Genomic DNA, 22,236 nt, shown 5'->3' with positions numbered 1-22,236 from the left:
GGGCATACTCCAGACGCTTCTTCTTATTTTTATCTGATATGAATGGCTTCTTTCGTGCAACGCATCCTCGATACCCTTTGTCATGGAGGACATTCCGTATTGTTTGAGGGTTAACCTTGATGTTGGCGTTTTGTGACAAGCTGTCAGTCAACTTAGGAGCACTCAACTTTGGATTTTGTTTGATTTCCCGCAGAAGTATGCGATGGTGACGGTCTGTGGGCTTTGGCTTGCGTCCTCTTCCAGGAATTGTTTCCAAAGAACTAGTTTTCTTGAAGTTCTGAAGCACATATTGAACAGACGATCGTGGTCGATTCACAACATCTGCGATTTCGGACAAGTTTTTGCCTTCATTTCTCAGATCCACGATCAGTTTGCGAATCTCAACTGGGATTTTACTGTGGGAAACGGCGATTTTTTCTAAAAACAAACGTAGAAATCGTATTGTAACTTAAAATAAACACCAAATTTTGAAGATTTTACCGTTTTTGCAACTAAAAACACTGGAGCGCACTTCTTTGCTACGTAACGGATGCTGTTTGTGTTGAGTGACAGATTTACATTGCTTATTTTTGAAAAAGTCGTAGCTGTACGGACAATTTTTTGATACAGTGTATGTTCCACCTCGACGTTTCCGGAGTTCGTCTCTGTTGGCACTTCCCCGTCATAGAACCAACTACGGCTACAACAATCCGTTCGAATCGTGTCTTCGTGCGTTTAATAAAATCAGAGACGAATTTGATCTGAATATGTCCAAAAGCACATTTAAAATTAAGATAAAGAATATAGTATAGATTACTAACCATTATTCAGTCTGTACGTCTAGGACGAAGACGGTGATAAATAAATAAATAATCTTGCATGTATTACTGCTTTTTCAAGGAAAAATAATTCCGATCAGTACGATACCCATGTCCAAATTTAATACGACCGCAAAGGGTTAAGGCTCATCATCGTAAAAATTGGAAATGTTACCGTGCGAATAGAAAATAGATTTGTTTTCTTTCAATCAAGCTAATAAAGTCATTGGTTCAAATAACAAGTGAACGAAAAATTGCACAAATCGCTTTTCACAGAAAGTTAATTTTGTTTGAATATTCATAGCTTAGAATAAGATTAAAACAACAAGTTTATCTTCATCGCGTATTTCAACAACAATAAACAACTTTCCCCGTTTCTCCAGCATTAACATCACTCTGTCTGTCATTTCTTCAAAACGAGCAAAACCATTCCCCCGGTAAGCAGCGCAGAAAAAAAAAAAGATTTTCACAGACGAGTTTTTCTCACCCAGGCGGCGGCCGTCGTCCTTTTTTCGCGCGCTTGAAGGCGGCCGCACCCCACAGGAGAAGAAACAGGGCAGAAGTATTACTCGCGGGGAAGAGAAACGAGTCGTCTATCGACAGGCGCAGCTGTTCTTCGCAAAAAGAAACCCCCCCCCCCCCTCTGGAGGCTAGAAAAGAAGGAAAATTCCGCCACCCGGTTGCGTCTTTGGGCTGGAAAAAGAAAGAATCCTCGCTTGTTGAGGTAGGTTATAACCGCGTGGGAAAAAAGACGTCGTCGCAAGCTGATGGCGATGTCTGGAAGTTTTTCGTAGACTTCTGCGGGGACAATGCTGACATCAAATTAATTAAGGATGATTTGAACGAATTTGGGATAAGGGCAGGGTGTCGATGTGAAAATGAGCAATGTTCCGAGTAGGAAAGTTCCCTGTGTAACAAAAAAAACTTACCTCGACCGCTTCTCCCCACAAACCGGAGATCGTTGAATTTGGCCACCTGGTTCTTCATGACGGCGGTGCAGTTCCGCAGCTCGGCGCAGTAGTTCTCGTCGTTGCCGGCGCGCACCGTCACCATCGTCCCGTCGCCGACGTCACCGAGCGCGACGACCTTGAACGCAACCGGAAGTGTTTTATTCGATCGCCAGTGCGGTGGCAGCACCGTGCAAACAAACAGAGGACTCCCGGTTCGAATCAGTTCGCCCGGGTGCTCGGAGAGAAAATCGCCCAGCGTCCGTTCGGCCAGTATATCGGACGTCATCTTTGTGTAGGTGTCCTGGAGTATGCTGGCGGCCGACGGTGGACCATTTTCTCCAGCTGCTGCGCCGCCGGTGCCATTGTTATTGCCACTGCCGCCACTGTTGTTGTTGTTATTACTACTGCTGTTGTTATTGTTGTTGCTACCGTTGCTACCGCTGTTGTTGTTGTTACTGCTCGTGCTGTTGGTTCCTCCTCCGCCACCATTTCCGGCGCCGCCACCACCACCGCTGTTATTATTGCTGCTAACATTGTTTCCACTCGTGTTGCCACTGTTTGTCGTTGAATTGTTCGTAGTCAAATGCATTTTTAATATCGATACCCTTTGATTTATGTCTCTCTTTTTTTATCTCACTCGCGCTTTCCCACTTGTTTTTCACGCCTGTTTATTCGATGTCGTATTTTTTTCCTCTACTTGCACTTCGGTCAATATGTTACAGTTTATTTCGACATTTTAATTGACTTTCCATTCGACGATCCGATGCCATATTGAAGAGATTGTTTATCTGCGAACGAAGAGAGAGCAAAATATGTGTATGTGTCGTTAATCGTACGGCTTAATCTGACGGAAGGTAATAGACATTCTTGGCAATCTGCTCACACTTTGTGCTATGCAAAGCATGAGTTATGCTTGTCATCCGACTGGGCTGCATCGAACAAAAATGCAGGAAACAAGCATGAAAATTGTTGGCCGTGTATCGTGTGCGCAAAGGTGCGCGAAATTTCAATACCCACATGTTAGAATCGCGATTGAAAAACATTTTTATAATATTTCGTTCGCACATTCCGCTGATCAGCAGCACCCCGAAGAGGAACTCGATGTGAATGCAGTTGAGTATTATGGGGGAGCACGAGCTTGCTCTAGCACTCTAGCTGCTCCCTTTGAGATTGAATTAAGGGGATTGGGGGTTCAGTTGAATTTGAACTGAATTGAAGTAATAATTTGAAACTTTTATTCTGAAGTATTTGGCGATCCCGTTGAAGCTTCCTGCCAAACTATATATTTGTAAATAAACAAATAGCGTCGCAGTATTGCAAAATCATATCTAAAAATCAGCCAAATATTCAGTTTTTCGAATCTTATGAATCACCTCAGACCCTTTCAATTTTCTTAAAACCTTTCACCATACAATGCTGGCCATAACGCCATTTTACATATGAAATGAATTAATATTATGGTTAGAATTTTAATTTATCTGACCTTTTCTTTGATTTTTTTTTTCTCCTAAAGGGTGTGTCACATCAAATTGCATTACGGAAAAAACGCTGTAGAAATTTAATTCTTAGGAACTATATCTTCAGCTTTCGCTTTAAAATCAGATAAGAGTGTATAGATCACGTTGGCCATGCTTCACTTTCAATTTTTCGTAAATTTGGAAAAATGTCGTCGTGAATTAATCCTGTGCATTCATTTCGAGAATCCGGAGTTGTCTCATCGGGACATCGGTAAGATGCTCGGAATCGTCCAATCCACGGTCAGCAGAGTACTAAAACGATACTTCGAGAACCTAACCATCGACCGGAAGGTGAAGAACGGCAAAAATGGATGCTCCGTCAGTGAAAAAGATCACAAGCGCGTAGTTAAGCAGTTTAGACGTGATCCGAGAAGTTCGGTCCGGGATGTCGCCAATAAGCTGAATTTGTCAAGTTCATTCGTCCAGCGGACCAAGCAGCGGGAGGGCCTGCGTACATACAAGGTTCAGAAGGCTCCTAACCGCGACGAAAGGCAAAACATGGTTGGGAAGACGCGAGCCCGGAAGCTGTACACCGAAATGCTGACGAAGCCGCATTGCCTGGTAATGAACGACGAAACCTACGTCAAAGCGGACTTTCGTCAGCTGCCGGGCCTGTTGTTCTTCTCCGCAGAGGACAAATTCAGCGTTCCGGAGGAGATTCGCAAGCAGAAACTATCCAAGTTTGCCAAAAAGTACATGGTGTGGCAAGCGATCTGCTCTTGCGGAAAGCGGAGCGCCCCCTTCGTGATGACCGGCACGGTAAACGGGCAGGTTTACCTTAAGGAGTGCCTACAAAAGCGCTTACTACCACTATTGAAGCAGCACGAGGGCCCGACCATCTTCTGGCCGGATCTCGCTTCGTGCCACTATTCAAAGGACGTGTTGGAGTGGTACGAAGCCAACGGGGTCACCTTCGTGCCAAAGGAAATGAACCCGCCCAATGCGCCGGAGCTTCGCCCAATAGAGAAATATTGGGCGATTATGAAGCAGGCCCTCCGGAAGAACCCAAAAGTTTTCAAATCGGAGGCGGACTTCAAGAGAAAATGGATTTCTGTTCAAAAAAAACTACAACCTGACGTTGTACAGAACCTTATGGACGGGGTGAAGAGGAAGGTACGAGCATACGGGCTTGGGCTCGAAGTATGAAAAATGGAAAATGCCAAAAGTTGTTTAATAGTTTTTATTTTACTGTCTAACATTTTCAAAAGGATCGGTCTACTGGGCGAATTTCTACAGCGTTTTTTCCGTGATGCAATTTGATGTGACACACCCTTTATTATAGTGACTTTCAACACATTTCGGCTGGTTCCTGACTTTTTTTTCTTTGAGAATTATGACATGGCAAACCACCAGATTGAGATACAGTTTTCGGCAAAGTTGTTGGGTAACTAAGCAGATATAGAGAAATAATACAATCACTCTGCCCAAATAATCCTATAATCCTAAAGCGGACCTTACACGGTTAAATTTATTGACAATATGATGACATTTGAGAGCATAATGACAGCTGAACATGGCCGACAACGCAGAAATCCGGATTTTCTGATTTTCGGGCATCAATATCGTGACATTTCATATGGATGCATGATGATGACGTTTTACCTCACGGACTTCCAGACTGAGTTGCCAGATTTGCAAGCGGACATTTAATGTTTGTTAGCCTTTTTTGCGATTGCAATTAAAATTTATAAACTTCTGAAATTGTAGGAATCATAAATGAAAGCTTTTGGTTTGGAAAACTGATACAGTAATTTACATTGAATGCGACATGCCGAGGATCCACTCAGTGTCGCATTGTAGGCGATTTGAAGATTGAAGATGAGAGTGGTACAGCGTCGACGTCTGGCGGTGAATTTCAATGTGGGGCCATCATTTGGGCCGAACTCGATGTTTACAAAAAATGGCTAACTAAACGTGTCGCATACAGGTCTGTCCAATTAGAAAAATGTCGCATTAAATGTAAATTACTGTACCTAAAATAGCAAAATACAGTACTTTTCGCGATACAAATCAAAACCTCAAAGTAAACTAACAATGTGATGGTGAGAGAGTGAATGAAAATTAACAACGTCTTAGGAATTTTTTAACATTGAACTCGGTCATTCTTTGCGCTAGCAAGCGGGGCAGCCACTTTAGTCCTAGTTGTGTGTTTCTTCACACTCCGCTATAAAATTTGGAGAATGAGAAGATCTGGGAAAATCACAGGTGAAAAAACATCACGTGTTAATTCAAGTTACAGTAGAATGCCGATTATCCGCGAATAGTCGGGATGATGTTTAAACATAGAAACTATGTTTTATCAATACAGAAATAGATACAGATACAGATACAGATAATCGGGGTTCTACTGTCATAGTATTATTTATCGAATAAAAACATTTGCTTGCAGATAATATAATTTGCATATATTTTCGCAATCTAAAATAATCTGGCATCCCTGAAACTGAAAGGATCAGTCTGTATTTGTGAAGCGAGTATTATGATGTGTTTTTTAGAAGGAAAAACGAGTTTTAAAGTGTAATTATGAATGAAAATTAACTTTTCCAAATCAAATTAGTATTCTATGTGAATGCAAATCACTTTTTTTCTGCAAGTGGTGAGAAAATCCCATACAAAAATTGTATCTGAAACTGACGTTATATAATAATAATAAATTTTAGTAGGAATATCTGAAAATTCATAGAAAATAGGTTAAGTTAGAGGTGGGACTACGCGCTTCAACTAATTAAATAATACCAAGTAGATATTTTCATTCAAATTTTACCAATAGAAAATTGCCTTTTAGCCTTCTAATCTGATGGAGAATAGTTTGGATCCCAAACTCGAATGTCGCCACTAGCCATCGCAGATATTTTCGTTGTCTCGGGTTGAGGGCGATATTGACCGTGTAAGGTGGAAAAACATTGATTGATGTTAGATCGGATGTCGAAACCCTAGCTGTCACGATATTGAAGACACTTATTGTCAATCAGTTTGATCGTTTAAGGTGCCCATAAAGAGATGATTATTGAGCACATCATAATAAAATTTTCTTGGGTTCACAGAATAACGTTAAGAGTGTGTACAATCACAGTAGGCATTTGTTGTCAGGATAAGTTATTTTGGTTACATCACTGGGATAAGTGTTTCGCTAATCGGGTATGAACGCATGCAATGAAAATTTTGAAGTATTCGCTCTTTAGTTGGCTGGAATGTTCAATTATTCCTGATTCTCGGTTCCGAATATCCTAGAATAATTTTCAGAACGCCTTACGATCGCAGGAAATCCGTAAGTGGTAGAAAAGCAAAGACAGGCAAAGACAACGAAGACAGTAGCCGAACCTTCCAGGAAAAAAACAAACTTTAATGTAATTAAAATATCTTCTTTTAGACGAAACCCCAAATAGAACGGTTTTTGAAGTTTTGAGTTTTGAACCCTAACTTTTATAATATTTTTGGAAATCTCATACTTTTTAAGGATCATCCCTTAAGGTCAGGATTGTCTATTTTCATGTATTCGCAATGTCGATTCCTCCAACACTGCTTGGTTTTGAAGTCTGTGTTAGGGAACACATTTCGGTCAGAACAAAAATCCCCATACTTTCATGTATTTGCATTTCCGATTCCCCTAAGGCTGCTTAGTTATGATGGCTGTATAGGGGAAACCGTAAATCGGGCCTATCAAAACGAGGTAGTTAGGGCGTTGAGATAACGCTTAACATTTTACAGTTATTCAATTGTTTATCTAATGAAAAATAACATTTTATCAATTGCGATAGATACGCAGAAATATTCCCTGTCAATTGATGCAAACATCTTTCCGATCCAGTAAGAAATGTTCGAGTTATAAGCATTCGGAATCTTTCATTTTTTTCCAGCATGTTCTGTGTTTAGGTTTTCATTTTACCCCCCATATACTCCGGTTAGACGTAGTCCCACGTCAAAAAACCACAAACAATTCCTTATATGCCATATTTCATTAACGAATCTGAAATGATTGTTCTCTTGAACGTTAAATGTAAAGTTAAATAAAGAAAATCAATATAAAATTTCGCTTGCAAATGTATTTGTTGCTCTTCATCGAACCACAGAACTCAACATTAATGTGAGCATTGAATGTTTTGTTCAGCTGAGGCTATTTTGGCACTGCGGTCGTGTCGTTGGTGAAATCTTTAGGAAAACACATTGTGCATTTTCCATCTGCCAGGCTATAAAAGGCCATGAACCATGTTTGTGGTAACAATATCGGACAGTAACCCATCTTCCGTAATTAGCAGACCCGAAAGCAATTTTAAGCTGTTGAAATTTAAATGACAAATTTTGCTCAATATTGTTTAAATACTTAGAAGACATAGTCCTGACCCTAACTTATCTATTTTCCTATGAATCTCCTTGCATTTCAGCCATGATATTTTGAATATAAAATAATTATCAGATACAATTTTCCTTCAAGATTTCTGTCTAACTTCAGAGAATGTGTTATTTTGTTACACAGAACACACAATACAGCCATATTTCATTTAAAATTTTTGTTTGTTCAGTGTTTATTTCACTCGAAAATTCATAACAATTTACGCTTCAAAGAAATGAAGTACAAAGCTCAATGACGTTTATATGCAACCCGTCGAAGTCGAACAAATGTCAGAATCTGATATCGCAATCGATTCGGATAATTTTGACTCGATCGGATTTCCGAATACGGATGAGTAGTTGATCAATAGACGCATCCGGAATTTTTGAGGAAATTGCACATTTTGTCGTATTTTGTCGACTATCCAAATCAAAAATGTACATATCGCTTTTGCCATCCAACCGAACACATCCTGCAACGTGTGGAACTGAATACATGTAACGTTGTAATGAAGCTCATTCTACATTTCATTCATTTTTTGTTTGTTTGAACACACGTATTGTAATATCATGACAATGCAAGTGTTTAGACCTGACAATAGCCAAGCCAGCGTCGGCGTTGCTCATGATAGCGTCTCGCAAGTGAGTGTATTTGTCCTCACAACGCTTCTGATTGTCTGGAATCGCAGTCATTCACTCTCTACCTCTATATCGTTCGCAAGTCACTCTACATTGAGATGGTGAACGTTTGGAACACTAGGAATATAAGTACCATTGAAGAAGAAGATGGAGAGCGTCGTTTTACCGGTGGGTGTCAACGATGAACTCCATATTATTGTTTCTCCTTCGAATCACAATTTATCGTGTCGCTGTGCAGTCGCCTATCATGATTCCAGCAATGTATTCAACAACATACGCATTGAATGTATACACGGGTCTCCAGTCGGTGTTTTATTAGAATTGATGACAATAACGTGATTGTCACCTTGCAAATCGAGCATGTATGACATGAAGAATTTCAATAAGTGATAGTCGCTAGGGGCGAGGTCTGGGGAGTAAGGAGGATGCTTGAACACAGTCCATTTGCATTTTTTCAATTGCTTTTAAGTTACGCGAACAAAATGGGGCCGTGCATTATCGTGGATGAGGAACACTCCTTTCGTCAATACCTGACCTTTGTTCTTAATCGGTCCAAAACTTCACAATAGTACGGTGATGAAACAGGCGTTCGGCGGTCAACGATTCGATAACACTGAAGAAATTCGTGACGCAGTTACATCGTACTTCAAAAAGTTGGACTACGCACTCGTGCACGCTATGAAAAATGCCTCGAACGTTACGGCGATTATGTAGAAAAATAGAAAATAAAACGTAGATTACGAAAATCACCTTATTTTTTGTCCCAACTTTATTTTTCCGCGATTTCTGAGGCACTGAAATTTATTTTTTGAACGACCCTCGTAAATTCGTTCTCTTTGAAACACAAACAACGGGTCGATTATTTGGATATTACTTATACCAAAATACTAAAATCGTGATTATAAACAATATATGGGGGTGAACCTTTGAGGTTATATGTACTTTTATGCCAAATTTAAGAAAAAATAGAATAAAAATCATTTAGATTTTTCTCTGCATAGCATTCTGCATTTTTTTTTTTTTAATACCGATTAGGGTGGAATCGGTATTAAACATATGGTATTCGGTACCCTAGCTGTATCATATATAGTATACATCCAATTCTCATGCCTATCAAGTTTTGTTGTGCATAATTTCATGAAAATCTGTCGAGCCGTTTCGGAGGAGTTCGACCACGAACATCGTGACACGAGATTTTTAAATATTTAGAGATAAGAGCTGATTATTGAACACAACATAATAAAATTTTCTTAGGTTCACAGAATCACGTTAAGAGTGTATAGAATCACAAAAGGCATTTGTTGTCAGGAAAAGTTAATTTGCTTACATCACTGAAATAAGTGCTTCGCTAATCAAGTATGAACGCTTGCAATGAAATTTTTTTTGAAGTATTCGCTCTTTAGTTGGATGGAATGTTCAATTATTCCTGATTCTTCTTCTTGAATGGCGTTAACGTTCCCTGTGGAACTTTTGCCGTCTCAACATATGCATTAACTAGCGTCATTCATTAATACTTAGTTGAGATTTCTTAAGCCAAATAACACGCCTTGAATGTATTCCGAGGGGCAAGCTCTAGAATACGCGTGACCACAGTGCAAGTCGGAGGAAATTTCTTTGACGGAAAATCCTCCGGCCAGAACGGGAATCGAACCCGAACACCCGGCATGATAATGTGAGACGCTAACCACTCGGCCACGGGTGCACATTCCTGATTCTCGGTTCCGAATATCCTAGAATAATTTTCAGAACGCCTTACGATCGCAGGAAATCCGTAAGTGGTAGAAAAGCAAAGACAGGCAAAGACAACGAAGACAGTATCCGAACCTTCCAGGAAAAAAAAAACAAACTTTAATATAATTAAAATATCTTCTTTTAGACGGGGTTTCGTCTAAAAGAAGATATTTTAATTATATTAAAGGTTTTGAAGTTTTGAGTTTTGAACCCTAACTTTTATAATATTTTTGGAAATCTCATACTTTTTAAGGATCATACCTTAAGGTCAAGATTGTATTGTATTTCGCTTGTGAGCTGAATCGTTCCTAGCTTTTCCGTCGATTTTATTAAAAAAAGGTTACTTTCGATTCGCTTGAATGTTACTTAATTGCTTGAATTTACAGTTAATGAGAGGTATATAGAAAACGATACTAAATAGAACCTCAAGTGTCCTCTTTAACCCTCCTGTGCTCACGTGCAAAATCATAACACGTATACTCGCGCACGGTGTCACAGACCGAAAATTGAACTTCTCTGTAATATTGCCATTGTGTATTTTTCAGGCTTTATTGGCATTTATTTGAAGAAGAGGGTATTATTAAATGAAAAAAAAACTCAAAAAAAGATGTTTTCTTCGTCTTTATTATGTTTTAATAGATCATCTAATTCAGCCTTCTCAAAACAGAGTAATTTTTGATACTCTAACACAAATAACGAAATTCGAATTTTTCTCTGTTAATAATTAAAAGTGAATATAATTCATGGAAGTATAAAGAGCTATAAAATAACATAAAACGTATTAATCGATTGTGATTTCATTGAAGTTAGAATCAAAACATAGCATAAATGCATGCTCGAAACAAACATATTTTTTACATTTCATGCAGTTGTTGCGTGTTTTCGGGTCTTTTATCGAATAGAAGAATGTATAACGACCTTCTAGATAATCACCAGATGATAAAGGTTCTGGAATATAAAGATTGATATTTCTAATATTCTTTGTCTCTGTATTCTTGGTGAACTAAGAATTAATGCCATTTTTTAGATGGGGCATAAAAAGATGATATAAAAGGATTTCTAGGAACTTCCTTTTCTTTTTCTTGTTTTCTTGTCGATATCTTGTTTTCGGGATATTTTTTCTATAATGAACAATTATAAAAAAAATATCCCGAAACTGTAACTGTTAAAAATTGCCATAAGCCACCGATTAGTTTAAAGTTTACTGTTTACAATTCTTTCACAAGTGAAATTCTTTCAAAAGTGTGTATATGTATGACCATTATATTTAGCGAATAACTATACGGAAATCAAACATTTATATTTTGCTTTTGAACTTATGAATCTAACGACGAATATATCGACGAACAATTAATATATGGATCCGTTTAATCCAGTTACAAAAGGGACTGAAATCAAATAAGAATAGTCCGGTATTGATCTTATGCTTCATCTTCTTCAATGGCACTAACGTTCCTAGAGGAACTTGGCCGTCTCAACGTAGTATTACTTGCGTCATTTTTATTAGTACTTAGTTGAGATTTCTATGCCAAATAACACGCCTTGAATGCATTCTGAGTGGCAAGCTCTAGAATACGCGTGACCACAGTGCAAGTCGGAGGCAATTTCTTTGACGAAAAATTCCCCCGACCAGAACGGGAATCGAACCCGAACACCCGGCATGTTAGTTATGATGCTAACCACTCGGCCAAGGGAGCACTCTCCTATGCGTTGCCCCTATCCAATGACCTGTGGATGACATGAAGGAACGAGTGAAATTTACCCTTCATAAACTCCATCTCCTTGCGGCATTATATTTCTCTCATTTCCTCTCTGAGCGAGCGACACTTCGTTACCACATACATCGCTTTGGCTAGAGCGAATTGTGATGAGATGTTTCGTTTTCTTCTATTCTCCCGCACACCGTACACAAAAACGATTTTGATGTATATGTAGCGATGTAGCGCGTTAATGAAGGACACTATTTCCATATCCCTGTTTCAATCACAGTACACGGAATGAGAAACATATTTCTGCTAACAGTGAATCGATGTGGTGGATCCAAAGTACGTAGAATAGAAGGTAAGTGATATTTTCTGTGCATACACACGGAGCGCGCATGTGATACACACACAAAGAAATTAGGAATAAACTATCCTCAATTTGTTCGATGTTCGGAAGTTTTTTCAATATTTCTTGTTTTTAAAAGTTCAAAAAATCGTACAAAGTGACAAAATCGTAAGTCGACCCGACGATAAACACGATAGTGTACCGCATTTTCACTGCAGGTAAGGTTTGATGTGATTTTTTTTATCGATTTCATACTGAACAGGGTTTGTTTACTTCAGCAATATGTCAAAGTGCCACGTCCCGCGATGCCGGAGCAGAAAAATTTTAAAATTTGGGGATACTGTTTTAACCTATAATCAGCAAAGAAGACATCTTTGTACTGGAGGTAAGTGTGTTTTATATAAATTGTGATGAGATAAACTAATCGGAGATGTTTTCAGCTATCCAATGCATTCGCTTCTTGGATCTTCCTAAACGTTCCGTTCCAATGATTTCACACAAAATTCCAAATTTATACATTAAGTTCTTGCGAAAGTGCAAAATATTTATTTGCAATCAATTCGGAAGATGACCCGGCGTGGAGGAAATGTTTTTCTCGTTTTTCAGAAACGCCAATTTAGTCCCGGCTGAACGGCTGAACACTCCAAACCGAAACCATTGAAAGCGTCGCGATGATTCTTGATAGCTGCTTCAATAAAAGAGAAAAAAATCAGCAGTGTGGGAGTTAATCTTTCATCATACTATCAACGACACGAAACGAAACTGCTTCGATATAACCTCTCCACACATTTGTTCATCGGTTATTTTTGGGTTATTTTCATAACACAGGTGCGATAATTCCACTTTTTTCTATTTTAAAATGATTAAGTAAATTGCTATTTCATCATTTAGAAACATATTTTGAGACAGTTTTGTTACAATTTAAAAAAAAATCAAAAATGTTCGAATTTATATGGATTCGATGGATGGTTTATTACAATTTTTTGCTTTTTTCCTTTGCCTACCACTACTTGAACAAAGCAGGGAGGAGACTACCTTCTATTCTACGTACTTTGGTGGTGGATCATTTAATTTCTGCGTGTTTATTTTGCAGTGCAAATAACTTTCAGCCGGTAAGTTTCTATTATATCTATCTTGCATGTAAATATAAATAAATAATATGTCTGCAGGCGTAATGGCGAAACGAAATGCCACGAATAAGCATTCTGTAACAGCGTTGTCCGAGGCTCTACAAAATGAAAAAGAGAAAATGTTCTCTGATGCAACTACACAGACTAACCAGGAAAAGCTCATTTCGGAATCAAAACTGAATAAATGTTTGGAATTATTGGCATATGCAAATGCTATATGAGAAGCTTTGGGTACCACCACATCTTTACAGTGCAACCACGTAGCACAACCAGTGGTTATTAGTAAGATTAACCTGGAGCCAGTGTAGAATGTTAAAGATATGAAAGATTTGGAGGAAAATACAAGGGCGACAAATTTATGGAATCGGTTATTGCTTCAATTGGTCAGTTTTGCGGCCGTGTACGATATACAGGAAAGGGTTTCAGTGTTTGTCTCCAAATCGTGGATAATTCTTTTGATCGTAATTTTCTCCTTCAATGCTCTTGGACTGGAACAGGACGCAAATCTGATGACCATGAGCAAATTCCGCGGAAGATCCCGTTCTGCAAATATGAGAAAGTGATCAATTTGTTCTTTCCATGTTCCATGTTTGTTCTCCATTTGGATTCTGATTTTTCATTTGCTGAATGTAAGGAGTATTTGCACCGAGGTTTGAGATATCGGTGGTACAAGGAAGCCAACAGCAGCTTAGCGCAAACCTCAGGATTCAGAATCACGAAATACAAAATCTAATATTGAGGAAAAAGAAACTAAAAAGAATCGAAATTCAATTATTATTGAATGATTCTCAGCTTTGATTCAGTTTATTGTTTGAATTAATGTAATAAAAGATTGACATGAATCGATGGAATAATAGATCTCGAAATGTTATATTCATATGAATTAAAATAAAATGTAATGTGTTTATGTATGCTTATTTATTTATTTATTATTCTCTGATGAAGGGGTATAAATACAGTTTTTTTCATTAACAGAGATGGCTATCAGTTTACGAAAGATTTCCAATAGTGCATATATTTTCGAGCTTGGTTTACAGATATTTTAAAGTATGTTGTTTTAGGTATGGAGTTTAAACTAATTTCTAATGAAAATGATACGTCGATCTATAGGTCTAATTTGACAAAGGTGATATATCTACCTTATTATTGCTTATGTGCTAATAGTGATGTAACTACTAATGCATATACACTAGTAGCGCACTTGATTTTGAACACTCCAAATTTTTAAATCATACAATAGCATTTCCGTGGCATTTAAGAAGCACTACTCTCGGAATACTTGAGAGCATTCACAATGCTTATTCACGGCCATTGTGCAGTTAGAATGCTGTTTAATGACAAGGAGTATTAAAACAGTATTGTATATGCTGATTTGCATCAGCTATGCTTAAAAATGTTCATTTACAGCAGCAAGCAGTTCGAATGCTTATAAAGAATTGATTTACTGCTAATACTAATGCTTGGTGGTTACCTGGTTAGTATTATCAACAGTTTCACCATGGAACTCTTTGTCCAAAAAACGACACATAATTCTACTCCCAGGTTTCATTGCACCTCGGATGTAAACATGTTTTGCATTTTCATACAATCAGAAAATCTTCAGTGTACGATTTTTATTCCCTCACATCTCCCTCCCCACTACGAAATCCACGACAAAAGGCTCTCATCAAATAACCCCTTCTCAGGAAAGAACACTTTTCCCTGCTTTGCGATGACCGATTAAATTAATGAGCTGCTTCACAACGTAAGTTAGAATCTTAAACAGCTTCCTCCCTCAACTCCAATTTGAATGGCGATTTTCGTTCCCCCACACATCCACACACATGTCCGGATGGAAGGGGCAGACTCTCTCGCCTCCGTCTGGGGATGAATCTTTTCCGGTAGGCCCGCCAGGATCGGCACAATTTAATTTCAGAGCTTAATGAAGGATGCAGACACTCCTTTGTTATTTAATTTTCACATTCATGTATGGGGATTAGATAAACGAGGAGTGATATAACCGGCGGACGGTCAGACCGGGTCGACCTTAAACTTTTATATGCACCGTCCGGGGTTTTCCCTCTGTCAGTTTTAAGCATAGTTTCCCGTTAGGAAAAGTTTTAAATACTTTGTCCCCCACCCCGGACGCGCCGGAGTCGATCAATAATTTGACATGGCACTACTGGTGAGGCCACCAGCAGTAATCAGGGCGGCAGATTAGGTTTATTCGGTTGACCATAAAATCGTCTATAAATTTTCACTGCAACAGCGCACATAACGCAATCGGCACGCCAAAAGGCCAACCTGACAGCGGAGTCTGCCGGGATCACGGGACACGGGGAGACGCACAAAAATGCAATCCAATAACGACCAGTAACACACATAATCGCCAATTACACGTTGGTCAGTTTGGTGGGCTTAGATAAACCAGTCTGGTGAAAATAAACAAGAGTAACACTTCATGGATGGCAGCAAAAAAATCGTGAAACGACAACAAGAGCCGCACCCAAACGCATATATTGGGTTCACCACTATTCACCCGGTTGTGAAATAATAAAATCCTGTTAGGTAGGACCAATCCACTGGTGATAACGGACGAGTTGAGGGTAAGCATCATGGAAGGAGGCAGAAAAAAATCCACTGCCATCCACTCATCGGCCACAGATTCTACCACATCCTACCCCGGCGAACTCGGGGACTCCCGGACGGTATCGTTCCGTACTGGGGCCAGCAGAAACGTGGCAAAAAGAATCCATCCGGCGGCGGATTTAATCAAACTGGCAAATCTGGTTCGTAATGTCATTTAATCCGCCGGACCGCAGATCGGTTATCCTTGGGTGAACTTTTTGTTTGCAGTTGGCTTTACCTGGTGCCGTACTGCGCTCTAATGCTAGGATATTAATGACACCGAATGGGATTTTGTGTTATTTGGTAGTCAATTGAGTAGGACATTTATTATTCCCATGATTAACTGTGGACGAAGAAAAATATTCACGTATATGATTATATGTTACTCATGGGTATTTCATTCAGAGACCGGTACAGCAAAATGATAGTGCGGTGCTCATCAATTTAGAAGTTTTAATCTTTTAGCGATCTTCGGAAGTTGTTATTTGACCATTTTTCTTAATTAATGCACAATGGTCCAGGAGATGCATTTAAGTGGAAATTAGCATTTAGAGCTCGACAGTTATTCTCTAGACAAAACTGTCTTCGACAAAGTTGTTACATACGATAGAGCGCTCATTTTTATGTTATCAAAAATAGGGTGACCAAAATTGTCGATGAAATAAAAAATCTAATTTTCTTATCTTTATAGAGAGAAGTAAATATAGTTCGACAATGTTGTAGTGTCAGTTGTTTGAGACATCTTTGTAAAACAATTTTTTTTTCTATCTCTTGAAATAACCGATATAGCGGTTACGATATCTATATATATATATATATATATATATATATATATATATATATATATATATATATATATATATATATATATATATATATATATATATATATATATATATATCTATATATATATCTATATATATAAAAATGGAGTGATGTCTGTCTGTCTGTCTGATTCTTATAGACTCGGAAACTACTGAACCGATCGACATGAAAATTTGGTATGTAGGGGTTTTTGGGGCCGGGGAAGGTTTTCGTGATATTTTGAGACCCCTCCCCCCTCTCTAAGGGGGGGCTGCCATACAAATGAAACATAAATTTCTACATTACTCGGAAATTAACCAAGCAAACGAAACCAAAGTTGGCATGTGAAAGTTTTAGGGTGCAATAAATGTTTCTATGATGATTAGACAGTCCTTCCCCCACTCAAAGGGGGGGCTGCCGTACAAATGAAACACAAATTTTTGCATTACCCGAGAATCAATCAAGCAAATTAAACCAAATCAGGCATATGGAAACTTTAGGGTGCAATGAATGTTTCTATGGTGGTTAGATACCGCTCCCCCCTCTCTTAGGGGTGGCTGCCATACAAATAAAACACAAATTTCTGCATTACTCGAGAATTAATCAAGTAAATGGGCGGGACGAAGTTTGCCGGGTTAGCTAGTAACCGATATATATGTTACGTTAGGGTCACCATAAAAAAAATGTTTTTTTGCTCTAACTTTTATATTTCAAGTTCTACATACAAACTGTCTTCGGAAGACTTTTAGAACTTACTGATACAAACACTTTGCGATGCAGAACTTGTCAATATCTTAATCCTACTTAAAGTAATTGATGCTCTTTCAAATGTCGTCAATTCACTTTGTTTATGTTTGCCCCAGAAAGAATGACTAACAATAGAAGAGAGCGTATTAACTTTGAGTGGAGTAGAGATATTGACATTTGTATTAGTAAGCTCTAAAAGTCTTCCGAAGACAGTTTGTATATAGAATTTGAAATCTAAAAGTTAGAGAAAAAAAAAACAGTTTTTTTTCATGGTAACCCTAACGTAACTTAGAAAAAAGCGCTATATTGTTTATTTCAAGAGATAGAAAAAAAAACTTTGTTCTACAAAGATGCTTTTGTTCTACATTACTGCCCAGGTGTACAAGAACTTGATCCAAATGGCATGAAATTTTCTAGTCCATCTAGGTTTGTCCCGAAACGGGGGGGAAACGCAATTGAATATCGAACAAAACGGTTTTATTTCATTAAATTCAACTTCAACAACAATTTTCATGGTTTATTAGAAATTCGTGTACTGCACTGTACTATACTGCACGTGAACATAGTACAGTTATGCGTAGAACGGCAGTGTATCGGATGTAGTGACACTGAATATGGTACCGGAAAGAGCTCTCCGAAGGGTGCTTACTTGGTACTTTTACGTATCCGGAAACGAGCACAATTCCTAGAAATTTGTACATTTCCGGTACGGTCACACGGAATCTTGTATCTCCTTTTAGCAGTGCGTATTTATTTGTCTCTGTGGTGATTAGTTCGACGACATCTACGTCAATTAGGAAATGGAACATTTGAACGGCAGACCATTTATGTTTCGAGCAGAGATCACTAAGATCAGGTGAATGTCCTTCAAGAACAACGGCTGCATCTGCATTCGAATTTAAGGTAATGTTTTCCCAGTGTCTGGCTCTCCGCTTCTTGCTGCTGCCCGAGGAGCATTCTTGTGATTGGCCTCGTTCAATGCTGCTCTCGACATTCACTTGTTTGCCAAAACCGGAAGGGCCGTCCTCCGAGTCGCTATCTCCAGCATCCACATCGCTGTGTCCACCGCTTGGGGGCACGATGACAGAGTCAATATCATTTGTTGACACTAGATTTTCGAAAGCGTCTTCGTCCAAATCAATCAGATAATTGTACAGCTCCTCCGGATTATCGGGAAACTGACATATCCTATTGAGAAAAAATATACCGTAGTTGCACAGCGTATGAAATTTCATACGCTCAAAAGTAAACATGGATTTATTGCTGTTTCATAATTTTCTTCGGTTTTTTTGCTAGATATCATTTTTTACACTCGTCTAGTAGTGTTGTGTCACAGATTTGAGCAATTCAGAATCCTTTGAGAGGTAAAACTTTGATAAATGTATGTTTACTATTGCGACTCCATTAAACTCGAACTTTGCAAGCTTCAATACACAACAAAACAACAAAAATGACACTGACATAAAAAAACACTCTTAAATTGTCATGTCAACACTGTCAACGGTTTTTCAAAAACGAACATTCTTGCGTATTAAATTTCATACGCTGGGCGCTCATGGGTTTATAGAAACATATTCCGGTCTGCACAACGACAAGTACTCAACACCAAAAAATACCCCCAACTTGCATGTATCTGCAAAGCGGATTCCCCAGGCACATTAATTTTAAAGTCCGTGTTAGGGAAACACGGCTCTGTGGGAACAAAAATACCCCCGACTTGCATGTATACTTGCAAAGCGGATTTCCACAGGTACATCGATTTTGAAGTCTGTGTTGGGGAAACCGTAAATCGGGCCAATGAAAACTTGGCAGTTAGGGCGTTTAGATAACGCTTCACATTTTACAGTTATTCAACTGTTCATCTCGTGAAAAATAACATTTTATTAATTGTGATAGACGCGGAGAAATATTTTCTGTCAATTGATATAAACATCTTTCCGATCTATTAAGAAATGTTCGAGTTATAAGCATTCAAAATACGGGCAGGGTTAGCACACAAATCGGTAGAATAAATATATGGGAAAAAGAAAATTCTTCCAGTTTTAGTGAATTTAAACCGTTTAGAGATTAGCGAATTGTAATGTATAGCATACCAAACAAATCTTAGAGAATTTTCGATTCGATTGGTATCCAAGTCATGAGAATCCGTCCACAGTGAAAATAGTTATTAACGTTTACTTTATTTCATAAAAACGTGACCTGTTTTCTGATTTGGCACCCTTCCTGAAAGACGTAGTTCTACGTCAAAAAATCCAAATATTCTATGTGGGTTAAATTGGTTTTTTCAACAATTAAGGAAATTCTACCTTGGTTGAATGAAATTTTTCCTCTCTCTAGAGCGATGAATTTCTACGCTTCGTATATTACATTACATGTCCATCTTACCCCCACCACATACCCGCTCCACCCGCACCACAGAAGATATTCTACTTTTTGGTCTGCGGAATAATTGGCCGGTTTGTCGGCTAACCACGAATCGTTCCAATTTTTGACTTCATCAAAATTGGAGAAGTGCTGTTCAACCAGGCCATGTTGCATCGATCGAAAAAAGTAGTAATCGGACGGATATTTCAGCGTTTTCAAGTAGGTTTTGACCAGTTTCGCGACATGCGGTCGAACATTGTCGTGCTGCAAAATAACTTTAACGTGTCTTTGCTCGTATTGTGGCCGTTTTTCCTTCAGTGCACGGCTCTAACGCATCAATTGTCGTCCGTAGAGGTCCCCCGTGATAGTTTCATTCGGTTTCAGCAACTCATAGTACACCACACACCAGTCTCGTGTGAGCAGTCGTCGCGAGAAGACGTGTTTGTCATTAGCTCCTTTCTTGGTTTTGTGTTTTTTCTTTAGTCATGGTGGAAAAAAAATTGTGTTGTGCTGCAGAAATGATGTTTCCAAAACATTCCGAAACAGTTTTTGGCAGGGTTGTGTGGAGGTGTGGCTTACAGTTCTTTTTGTTGTTTCCATGAATATGGATTACGTAATCATAAACGTATTCGAGCTGAGATGTCAACAGCAAATAAATTCCGCGTTGCGTGCCCACTTTAGATGTGTTCGTTTTTTCCATTGTTCTCTTTCTTCTTATTCACGTTAGAAAGACTTAGTGAGAAGAGTGCGGCTATATTTAAATCTAAACGCGGCGGTGCGTACAAAATCGTGGAGAACTGTAACGATATGCGAGAGAGGATGCCGTTCCTCTGCTCTCTGGATTCGTATCTGTTGTGTGGTGCTACTTGCTGAGTGAAGTGAATGCAGAGTAATGCAGAGAATCAAGTATCATCGAGCAGGTACAGGTGCTCAAACTACATGAGCGGAACGACGGACAAACAAACTAAGTTTTAAAGTCTTTCTCTGTGTTATTTTGTTATTTTATTTGCCTTTTTGTTTGTGCTGCGGAGGATGACGTATGTTTTTATGACGTATATGTTACTGTTTTCTGTTTGGATTCGGATTTAGAGATATTCTCTCTGTAACCTTCTCAGGATGCGCACAAGTATTTCTCCGCCGTCGCAATTGCATTTCGGTCCATTCAATTGTACAGGTTTTCCCTCTCAGGATACCGAAAGATAATCTCTATCTCATGTTGGGACACATCCAATTTCGCGTGTATATAATCAAGTCACTTACCGCAGTGAATCCTGATATTTCTTAACCATTCCCACTAACAATTATCCCTTCCATGATAAACGCTAGGGAACCACGCTATAGAGGCGATTCTTCTGGCCTTCGGGCAGCGAATATCATACTAACATTCCTTCCCTTCCCCTGGTGACTGTAAGGACGTGGCCGGCGTCGTTATTGACCATTTAAAGCTCGAATCACCGAAAATTGCACAACGAGAATGATTTGCTAATCCCAAGCGTCATTCTGTGTGTTCTCTGTGCAATTTGGTTGGTTCAGGTCAATCACGGAGAGCAACTACGAATTGTACAGTCTACCCAAGCTCAAGCTCATAGTACACCACACCGAGCCGAGTCCCACCAAATAGACAGCATAACCTTCTGGCCGTGAATATACCGCGCGGCCGACGATGTTGATGCATGGTCGGGGTATCCATACGTTGCACGACGTTTAGGATTGTCGTAATGGAACCACTTTTCATCGCCAGTAACGATTCGATGCAAAAAACCCTTTCTTTTATGCCGTTGGAGCAGTTGTTCACACGTGAAAAAACGGCGTTCGACGTCTCGTGGCATAAATTCATAAGGAACTCAATGTCCTATCTTTCGGATCATTCCCATTGCTTTTGAATAATCGAATATGATTTGCTGAGCTACTCCAAGTGTATCTGCAAGTTTTTGTTGTGTTTGTGACGGATCTTGTACTCGATCAAGCTTCCAATTCTTTATCTTCAAACTTTTTTGGCGATCCGGAACGTTCTTCGTCTTCCAAGTCAAAATTACCACTTCTAAACCGTGCAAACCACGTCTGACACGTTCGTTCAGTTGGAGCATGGTCACCATAAACTTCCACCAAAATGCGAGGACTTTCTGCATCTTTTTTCTTCATATTGAAGTAATGAAGTAACACTCCCCGCAAAAAACACTCTCGTTGGTACGAAATTCGACATATTCAAAGTGGCAAAAACTATGTTGTTTACGCTTCAACTTTTTGACATATACTGAAAAAGACGCGCAATGACAGTAGCTTTCCAACGAATGTCTGGAAATTTGATTCACTGGAATAATAATCAAGTTACGCCATCTGTTGTAAAACCGAAGAAACATACCGATACACCTAATATTTGACAGATTAATTCGAAAAACAGTATACTGCCCAAAACGACATTTAAGATTCGGGAAACATAATTTTCTTAAAATACAATCAAAGTCATGTCCGTCTTACCCCCACTTAGCCATTAATACATATATAGGGTTGGGGAAAAAGAAATGTCGTATTTCTGATCGAAATTTAACATACTTAAAATTATCCAATTTAA

The 22,236-nt window shown here is 38.9% G+C and overlaps 1 protein-coding gene across 6 annotated transcripts in view; it reads right to left on the bottom strand.

Annotated features, from left to right (window-relative positions):
* The window catches only part of LOC129777427 (runt-related transcription factor 2), a 238,937-nt gene that overhangs the window by 97,664 nt on the left and 119,037 nt on the right, over positions 1 to 22,236 (bottom strand). For all 6 annotated transcript variants that reach the window (XM_055783719.1, XM_055783695.1, XM_055783687.1 and 3 more), the window contains exon 2: positions 1,727 to 2,535. In XM_055783719.1, the coding sequence (XP_055639694.1) occupies positions 1,727 to 2,336 (610 nt within the window). In that variant the 5' untranslated portion in view covers positions 2,337 to 2,535. The remainder of the gene's footprint in view (positions 1 to 1,726; positions 2,536 to 22,236) is intronic.

The sequence above is a fragment of the Toxorhynchites rutilus genome, chromosome 1, assembly GCF_029784135.1.
Source record: "Toxorhynchites rutilus septentrionalis strain SRP chromosome 1, ASM2978413v1, whole genome shotgun sequence".
Taxonomy (NCBI): Eukaryota; Metazoa; Arthropoda; class Insecta; order Diptera; family Culicidae; genus Toxorhynchites; species Toxorhynchites rutilus.
This window is presented reverse-complemented; position numbering and strand designations above follow the sequence as displayed.